At 45.9% G+C, this 10182-nt stretch overlaps 1 protein-coding gene and 1 pseudogene across 1 annotated transcript; both read right to left on the bottom strand.

Moving 5' to 3' along the window:
* Positions 1–4488: 4488 nt before the first annotated feature.
* On the bottom strand, positions 4489–5352 carry LOC142582060 (uncharacterized; annotated as a pseudogene).
* Positions 5353–7776: 2424 nt separating this feature from the next.
* Positions 7777–8142, bottom strand: LOC142583734 (uncharacterized). Its single transcript, XM_075694222.1, has one exon. The coding sequence runs from the start codon at positions 8140–8142 to the stop codon at positions 7777–7779; it is 366 nt and encodes a 121-aa protein (XP_075550337.1).
* Between the last annotated feature and the right edge of the window lie 2040 nt (positions 8143–10182).

Below are 10182 nucleotides of genomic sequence, written 5' to 3'. Positions count from 1 at the left end.
CACATATAGCGCAACGATAGCGGCGAACACGGTCGGCGATCGTCGAAAAATCAGCGGGTCAAGCGCGTCGGCTTTTATACAGCAGTCGTAGAATGTTCCAGACTAATCGTTGGGACCCGCGTGCCTTCCAGAAAGTTCTGCACCATTCGCGTCGGGCGACGAAATCGGATAACATAAGGTTAGGCGACAACAGACAGCGGATAGAAGCATCGATAACTTTCCAGAAACTTCGGATACATGCAGGCGCGTCCCGCGCTGTGCGATAACATTTGTTAGGCGACGAAACGTGGTCGCCCGATAAAGACAAGTACACGTGTCAATATATATATATATATATAAATTCAATCTTCTGTTTGACTTCCTCTCTCCTCCCCTATCCACCGCTTCGGGCGTGACGGAAAGGCGTTAAGGAGACCGAGGGTCCTTTTGACGGGAAAAAATGCCGGCAGATCCCACGCCCTGTGAGAATCGATGTTATGCGAAGCAATGTGCGGGGAGCCTACAAAGTTCACGAAACGATCATGAGAGCACCTAGACGAAGGAGGCTGTTTCATGACCCACATGACACACATATCATGATATTCATGTCATGACCGACCATTTATGTTCGGCATATACTTTTGTCATAACATGCAAATTTTGGTAGATACCAAGTTAACGAAACGATCATGAGAGCACCTAGACGAAGGCGGCTGTTTCATGACCCACATGACACACATATCATGATATTCATTTCATGACCGACCATTTATGTTCGGCATAGACTTTTGTCATAACATGCAAATTTTGGTAGATACCAAGTTAACGAAACGATCATGAGAGCACCTAGACGAAGGCGGCTGTTTCATGACCCACATGACACACATATCGTGATATTCATTTCATGACCGACCATTTATGTTCGGCATATACTTTTGTCATAACATGCAAATTTTGGTAGATACCAAGTTAACGAAACGATCATGAGTGCACCTAGACGAAGGCGGCTGTTTCATGACCCACATGACACACATATCGTGATATTCATGTCATGACCGACCATTTATGTTCGGCATATACTTTTGTCATAACATGCAAATTTTGGTAGATACCAAGTTAACGAAACGAGTTATGAGAGCACCTAGACGAAGGCGGCTGTTTCATGACCCACATGACACACACATCGTGATATTCATGTCATGACCGACCATTTATGTTCGGCATATACTTTTGTCATAACATGCAAATTTTGGTAGATACCAAGTTAACGAAACGAGTTATGAGAGCACCTAGACGAAGGCGGCTGTTTCATGACCCACATGACACACACATCGTGATATTCATGTCATGACCGACCATTTATGTTCGGCATATACTTTTGTCATAACATGCAAATTTTGGTAGATAGATAGATAGATAGATAGATAGATAGATAGATAGATAGATAGATAGATAGATAGATAGATAGATAGATAGATAGATAGATAGATAGATAGATAGATACTGTCAAAGTAGCAAATGTTCGCCAAAAGATGCTTCGCATTTAAAAGTGTTCAGTACTCAGTTCAGTTCAGTTTTATTCCTTAAAGGCCCCCATTTCAGGGGGTGTTACATAAGGGGTGGGATTACATTTGTAGTGAGGAAAACAAACAGCGATGGTGATTTAACATTGCAGGTGATCTGTTACGCGTTCCTGAAAAACAGGTGCTGAGGTGATGGCGACGATGTCATGGGGTAGGCCGTTCCAGTCCGTGGCTGCTCGAAGAAATAACGAAGCTGAAAACGTAGTAGTACGTGATAGTGGGCGGGCAACTTGAAGGGGATGACTGGTGCGGTGAGATATGCGTGATGCGGCGGCGATATACGGTGCTTGATTGAGAGGAGAATAAAAGAATTTGTGATAAAGGGTGAGGCTAGCAATGCGACGACGAAAAGAGAGGAGTGGCAGTCCGGATGTAGCTTTCAAGGATGAAACACTGACGTCATATGAGTATGAGGAATGAATGAATCGGGCAGCACGATTCTGCACAGCTTCCAATGCGGTGATTAGATATGCTTGATGTGGGCTCCAGATGGGGGATGCATATTCTAATTTGGGTCTTATAAGTGATTTATACGCGAGCAATTTGACATGTGGTGGGGCAAGACGAAGGTGACGTTTTAGAAAACCGAGTGTTTTGTTTGATGCTGAAATGATGTTACCGACATGAACCTGCCATGATAGATTAGAAGAGAGGGTGACTCCTAGATATTTATATGATTGTACTTGCTCAATCTGTGTGTTAGAAATTAAATAATGATAGAGATATGGATTGTGACGACGAGTGAAGGACATGAGTTTACGTTTACTAGGATTAAGGGACATTAGCCAGTTATTACACCAATTTAGTACGTTGTTAAGCTCTGTCTGAAGAGTGTATTGATCGTGACAGTTATTAATGGTGCGGTAAATAACACAATCATCTGCGAAAATTCGAATACTACAGGAAACATGCAGGGGCAAGTCGTTAATATATATTAGGAATAGGAGGGGACCGAGGACAGAACCTTGTGGGACGCCTGAAGTAACCGGGAGAGATGTAGACAGATGGCCGTTAAGATAGACTGACTGAGAACGGTTAGTTTCTTCAATCCATTTGAGAATATTAAGGGGTAGGTTCAGCTTTGAGAGTTTTAGTAATAGCCGGCGGTGGGAAACCTTGTCAAAAGCTTTAGCGAAATCAAGAAAGATGGTGTCGGTCTGCATATTACGGTCTAGATTAGTGTGCAAGTCGTGAAGGAAAAGCGCTAGTTGGGTTTCGCAAGAGAGGCCCTTACGAAACCTATGTTGTGAAGGGTGAAAAAAATGGTTTTGGTCCAAGAAGTTTACGATTTGTGAGTAGATGACATGTTCCATGATTTTACAAGGCACACTAGTCAATGAAATGGGGCGGTAATTCAAGGGCGAGTCTCTGTTACCTGATTTGTAGACTGGAACGACCTTCCCCGTTTTCCAATCAAGAGGCAAAATTCCTGAGGAGAGTGACTGAGAAAATGAGACATAAATATGATGCACAAATTGATTCCACATTTTTCAATAGTTTTGAATTAATCAGGTCCATACCAGCTGATGATGAAAGTTTCATATTATGAATTATGGATGAAATGCCTTCATCGACGAACGTGACTGCCGGCATGGGAGTTTCTAAGTTAAAGGGTGGCAATTGTGAAGGTGCGTCGAGTTCGGTAGTGAACACAGATGTGAATGCATGGTTAAATATGTCTGCGCAGTCATGGTCAGTCATCGCTTCATTTGAATAATTCGTCAGTTTAATATCGGGAGGATGTGTTGGGTTTAAAACTTGCCAGAATTGCTTGGGGTTTTTTATAAGTAAGTTTGGTAAGTCATTGTGATAAAATGAGTACTTGGCGTTACGAACAGAAAGTAGGTATGATTTTTCGGCCTCGAAGCATTTTCCCCATGCGGCAGGCGTGTCGTTTCGTTTGGCGGTACGAAACAATCGTTTCTTTTTGTTTTCGAGTTGTTTTAAGTGCTGGGTAAACCATGGTTTATTGCGATTAGTATGAAAGGTAATCCTTGGTACGAACACATTAGTGAGATGATTTAATTTGTTCTTGAATATCAGCCAGTTTTCATGAATTGAGCGAGTGTGAAATGCGGATACGTATTCAGGAAAAAAGGTGTTAAGTTCTTCAGTTATTGCATTATAGTTACCCTTATCGTAGAGTTGTATCGTTTTATCGGATGTCTGTTTTTGAGTCGAGGTAAATGAGAATAAAGCATGCATGACTTTGTGATCGCTGATTTCAGGAAGGTAACTGATGGATGATACATTCTCGGGGCTGCTTGTTAGTATCAGGTCGAGCGTGTTTGCTGATTCTCGTGAGACACGGGTTGGTTGGGAAATTAATTGAGTGAGGTTAAAATTTAAACAGACATCGATGAAGTTCTTCGCCTCTGCATGACACGTTATTGTGGAACTAGCTATGTTCTGCCAATCAATATCCGGGTAATTAAAATCACCAAAAAGAAGAATACGGGCATTTGGATATGTGAAAAGAAGTTTATGAAGGATGTTGTTCAGGTGACGAGGGAAGTCTGGATTAGTTTGGGGGGGGGGGGGGGCCTGTAGCAAACGCCAAGCAGAACTGTTACGGGGGGAGCGCGACAGATGAGCCATATGGCTTCAATGTCGGATGCGACGTCAACAACAGAGCATGATATGCCTCGATGAATGGCAACGAGAACACTGCCCCCCCGTTTGCCTTTTCGATCGTTTCGATACACTTCGAAGTTGGGTAAATCGGCCAAAATTTCCGTATCCGTTACGTCACTATTTAGCCAAGTTTCTGTTAGTATTAGTATGTTGCTCCCGGATGACGACATGATGTTTGATACGAGTTCGCGCTTTGGAAGAAGACTACGGATGTTAGTGAATATTATCAAATAACGAGAGAACATTGTGCGGTGGAGCGGGTCGACGATTTGTTAAAGTTTTGTGACGGGGCAATTGCTATGCTATTTCCTTAACGGCTTGGGATGATGCGTCAAATACATAGCGTTTTGAGTCGATGTGCAGGGTTTTGAAGCGCAAGGAGTACTTGTTAGAATTGGCTTTGGCAAACACTAGTAACTGTTTACGCGCGTGTCGAACGGTGCGGGAGAAGTCCTCTCCAATACTGTAGTTTGTGTCTTTCAATTTAAGGCCATTTGATAACAGTGCGTCTTTGGTTTTATGAGATAGGAATTTTACGATTACGGGACGAATTCGGTCGGCTGAATGATTTCCGATGCGATGCGCTCTTTCAATGTCGTTAGGTTCCAAGGTTATATCAAGATTTTTTGCGGCAAACATCAATGACTAGTTTTTCTGACTCAGCCCACGTTTCAGCGCTAGCAGGGTCGGGGATGCCATAGAAAATAAGGTTATTCCGACGTGATTGGTTTTCCGCGTCATCCAGGCGTGTTTCTAGTTCTTTAATCTTTTTAGCTTGGTCGATTGTGGTTGACTGCATTATTTCAATATCGTTTCTGAGGTGAAGAAGTGTTTGGTAATGCGTTTCGAGATCGGCCATTCGTTTGTCTAGGCTTGCTATGGTTTGGTCTGTTGTGTTCAGCTGTGTTTTGAGGCCCTGTATTTCCGTAATCAACAGGGTCTGTCCCGCGTTTAGCTTCTGTAGTTCTGCGAGTACAGCGGCGTTGCCCTGAGGACCAGGGTTAGTCTCAACGTCACCTGACAGCAATAGCAAGGAATGAATTACGTGAGCACACTGAACGGCAATGGCAACACAGCAATGCGGGCTCGGAAACTGCACCAAAATATAATTACTGGATTTTTTAGCGAAGAGGGCATATGATGTACTGACCTGCATCGCAAAGGTAACCGAATTAGGTGGCTGCGCTGTGGTGCAGTCACCGAGCCCACGAAGCGGTGTCAGCGGGTGAAGCTCTTTTATACATGTTGGCATTGTTGCTGATGTCGATGTGGCCATCCATGGTACTGTGATTTCCGGTGTGTGCAGCTCCTCTGGCGGCACATCCAGTAGGGACGAGCACCCGCCGGGCGGTGGATGGCAGGAGCCAGGGTCATCTCCAGTGTACGGCAGTGCGCACGCCGATGACGCCCCCGTAGACAGGCCAGCAGGCTGGCAAATGCGAGGACGGTCGTCTGCATCGCAAAGGTAAGCGGATTAGGTGGCTGTGCTGTGGTGCAGTCACCGAGCCCACGAGTAGGCTTCTTGATCGGTGCGGCTTCGTGTGGTTTAGTTCTGGCGCTGCGCTTTTTTTTTTTCGCGAGAAATCCGCTGTAAACATGCATGGAACATTTCCAGCCAGCGCATTTTTACCTCCTACGTACCTCCGCATTTACAAGTCGCACGTCTTGTTTACGCTATTTGAGCCCATCTTTTGTAAAGTTAATTTGGGAGAGTGTGCGCAAGTACCGTTGAGGCTGATTTTCTCTGTTTCAAGAGCTCGTCTGCGCTTTTCGATGGGTTGAAATCGGCGTCTGAATAGCGCAGTCTGGACTCGATGCCTTGTGGTCTTTGTAGCTGCACTTAATGTGCAATAGTTCACGTGCCAATGCTTGTCGGGCAAGCAAATTAAGAGAGTGGGTGCATCGTGACGGGCATGGAGTGCTGATATGTGTGCATGCAGTGCCCGTGGCGTGCTATATCGGTCGTGCGCGTGATGTATCTACGTTGCGGTCGTGGAGACGCGTGTTTGAAGCAAGGCGAACTTTGCCCCGCTCGCGCAAGATTTTTGCGATGTTTATTAATTTTGAGGCTAAATAACACGAGACTGTATGTGCGATGCGTATTTTGTGTTTGTAATGAGAAATCACGGATTTATCAGAGTGTGTACCTATGTACAATGCTTAAAGAGCTTTGAGAGACCACGAAGCATCTGGTTCAATATTCTGCACACAAAAAATCATTGTACATGTCCCGTTTCCTAAACTTATATAGTATATGTCTTTATTGCAGGTGCCAGAGCGGGACCATTGCGGAAGCAGGCAAGTGACCAGGCTGCAAAGTTCTGTGGTGAATGTCGTAATGCAATTCAAAAAAGGATATTTCCAAATGCCCATATAAGACTGTCATTGATTATTTTATGTTTCACCGTACCGGCTAACCTGCTATTACAGCATTTCACAACAAAGTCTTCCAATTTCTGTTGTATCTGAATACAGTTCAATAAAATTTGACGAAAAATCAACTGTAGTGATAATTTGTCTACAAAACGCGTGCCTTCTGTAGCACTTCTTGAATAGCTGTATGGTAGCGCGATTAAAAGACAGGACTAAAGACACAAGACAAAATGTGCTAACTTCCAACAATGTTTATTATCGAAAACCAGAACGTACTTATAAGTCCTTTGCACTCATAGACACACAGTACGTTATACGTACTGTGTGTGACCCTAAGTGTCTTCTTTTGTCCTGTCATTTAATCGAGCTACCGTACGATTCAATATGCGTTACCAACAAGCCTGCATTGAAACCCTCGTGAACATTATTTCCATAGTACGCTGTAATATACACACGCGTACATAAATGAAATAGAGGACTATACAGGATGTCCTTTCTTGAAAAAGATGAAAAAAGGTTTGCAGTTACTGACCAAGTCAAACGAAAAGAAAGACCTTTCGAAACCCGTACGGGTTCCTTGTTCACAATTAGGCGGACAAGACGAGTAGTGGCATATTAAAGGCTAAGTTTGTGACGTAACGACCGATTGTAGATGATCGGCATGCTTCCTGCTGCTCGGTTCATGTTCCCGGTTGTCGATCGGATGAAGGATGACTCAAGAAGCCGCGTTGTCAGATTTCGTTCTTTGGCTAAAATTGCCGCGTTTCCCAATCAATGTGATGTCCAGACGTATGCGCATGCTTGGCAAGCGCACTAGAAGAACTATGTTCATTTCTGACGTCCCGCTGGTGCTCCTTGAGTGGCCGTGTGAACTTGCCAGTTTCGCCGATATAGATCTGGCTGCAACCGCTGCAACCAATCCTGTAGACGACCCCAGAGAAGTTGATATCTGGTAGGTGGTCCTTAACGTTCACAAGCGTGTTCCGTAGCTTGGAGTTTGGCAGGTGCCCAATGCGCAACTTGCACTTCGCAAACACGCGAGACGAAGCCTAGCTTATCCCGCGAACATACAGAATGCCTGCGCTGGCGGAAAAAATCTTCGGCTTAGCTGTCACTGGCTGCAAAACTTTCTTTTCAATTCTTGCCACAAAATGATAGGGGTAGCCATTTTTGGAAAGTTCCTGCCGTACCATCACGAGCTCGGATTTCAGAGGTCTTTCTCAGCGTAGATCCGCGAAGCACTCGTCAAGAGTGACGAAGCAACCGATTTCATGTGAGCCACGGGATGATTAGAATGGAGATCAAGGTATCGGCCTGTGTGCGTAGGCTTGCGGTGTACGGTGAAGGACAGCTCGCTACCTTTCCGGAGGACAAAGACTTCAAGGAACGGCAGGCAGTCGTCTTTTCCGATTTCCACATTAAACTGTAGCTTTGGGGGCTCTGCGTTGAGCGCATGTAGAAGCCTGTGGATGTCTTCTTTTCGTAAGACGTAAAAACAGTCGTCCGCACAGTGGTAGAACACCTTAGGTATTGGTTGAAAACCGGCGAGAACTCTGGCTTCGAGGGCCTCCATGGCCAGGCTAGCGGTAGTTACGGATATGGACGGGCCCTTAGCGGTGTCATCTGTCTGCTTGTATATCCTCGAGCGGTAGGAAAAATTCGTGTTGCTGAGCCAAAATTTCAACAACATGCAGATGTCCTCAACGTCAAAAAGCGTGCGTTCGGCGAGAGCATGGTCGTTTTTTAAGAACTTCGTCGCATGTGCTGACGGCCAGACCGACAGGCACACTAGTGAACAAGGCTACGACGTCGAACGACAGCATAACGTCCTCAACGTCCAATTGCAAGATGGAGAGCTTTTTAACAAAGTCCGAGCAATTCGCCACGTGTGTCCCAGATTTGCCACTTAAGAGGCTCAGTACTCTGTGCAAATATCCTGATAGGTTCTGCAGTGGAGACTTGGTAAAGTCCACTGTGGGTCGCAAGGGGACGCCGACCTTGTGGACCTGGGAAAGACCGTAAGTGGTGGGGGCTGAGCCGTTGGTGCGGAGCAGGTGGTAGTACAACTTCTTTTTGTCCGGAGGTACGTACTTGAAAAGGCTGGGCAGAAGTTCTTGCAGTTTCCTTTGTACCCTACTTGTGGGGTCGTAAGACAACGGAGCGTAAGTTTCCTTGTCTTCCAAGAGGACCAACATTTTTGGTCGTAGTCGCCTCTATCAAGTAGCACAGCACGTTTCCGACTCGGTAAAGTTCCCCGGACGGTCACTGTTTGATTGTTTATTTTCTGCCTGATCGCTCGCGGGTATGCACAGTTGCAATAGATTTGTTCTTGCTGGGCACGGAGGCTTGTCCTTTGCGTTGTAATAATCTGTAGCAAATAGACATTATCTCTAGTCACTCGCTTACTGTGTGGACCGCCAGGAAACGTTCGGCTTCGAACACCATTTGGCTCTCGGTGCAGTCGCCGTCCCACATGCTTCGGCGCATATTGGTTCAAGTGTGCGCCCGTTCACTTATTCTTAACACATTGACGATGTAGTGGGCGTAAGTTTGCGTGTGAGTTGGATGTGTGTAGGCAACGTGCGACAAACGTATGCCCAGAAGCGGCACTACTCCCATTGTCTCCGTATAACGAACGGAACTCACTCATGCAGACGTTCCGGGGCTGAAGTTCTTTCCATGAAGGTTAGCGCTACGTACAACGCTGGCGGATGAGTGAATTTTCTTATCCTCCAGGGAAGCCGTGCATCGCGAAGAGCCGGCAACACAGGAAATCCGTATGTAGCACCGGTCCGTGAACTTGGACACACAGATTCATTCCATTGCTTAATAGGCCGGTCACAAGTTTTGCAGCCAACTACTGCACACGTTTTCGCTCCACCACTCCATATTCTGCAGCATGAATGTAGCACAGTGCGTTAGCGAAAACCCAGTTACCTTTCGACAGCTGATCACGCAAAAGTAGCTGCACACCTGCATGACACCTGCCACAAGCAGCAGCTAACTATCGCACTTCTCCACTGATCTTTCTATCTCTGTGTTGCGCTTTCATGTCAGCTGGCAGCTGGGCGTGGCCTCCGAAATCGCATTGGCATCGGCGCAATCTCGGAGGCCACGAGCCGGCCGAGCCAAGCCAGCGCAGCGAAGTTCGCTGGCCTCCTCGATCACACAGCGAAGCACTGTGTTGTGCGCGACGTGCCACTCGACCGCGACGAGCCAAGTGGAAAGTGGACGCGAAATACCATCACAATCGAACAGAAGCAGCTCTCTAAGGGATGTCGCGTCAGGTGCTAAGTCGCGTGTTGCACACACCGAATGCTCTTTTGTTGTATCAAAATTTCGTCGTATCGTCGTATATTAAAATTTCGTCGTCGGTGGTGTAGCGGTTCCACAGGCCGCAAAACTAACCACTTCCATGTTTACAATTCGGCAGGCACCCCATTGGGCATATATTGCAGTAAATGACAATGATGGATATAACGAAGTAATGGACATAAAGGAGCATTGTTGACTCCCCCTTCAATTTCGTTATAACGAGGTTGGAGTCTATTTGGCGTCGCACACCTGACGCCGTCAACTGGTTGTAGCCCTATCTGGCCAGTAAAACTAACAC

Source organism: Dermacentor variabilis, chromosome 5, assembly GCF_050947875.1.
Source record: "Dermacentor variabilis isolate Ectoservices chromosome 5, ASM5094787v1, whole genome shotgun sequence".
Taxonomy (NCBI): domain Eukaryota; kingdom Metazoa; phylum Arthropoda; class Arachnida; order Ixodida; family Ixodidae; genus Dermacentor; species Dermacentor variabilis.
Note: the sequence above shows the minus strand (reverse complement) of the source record. Positions and strands in the feature narration are given on the sequence as shown.

What these genes read in the sequence shown, in the direction of transcription:
- LOC142583734 (XM_075694222.1), bottom strand. Translation starts at nt 8,142, where the DNA reads ATGGAGGCCCTCGAAGCCAGAGTTCTCGCCGGTTTTCAACCAATACCT.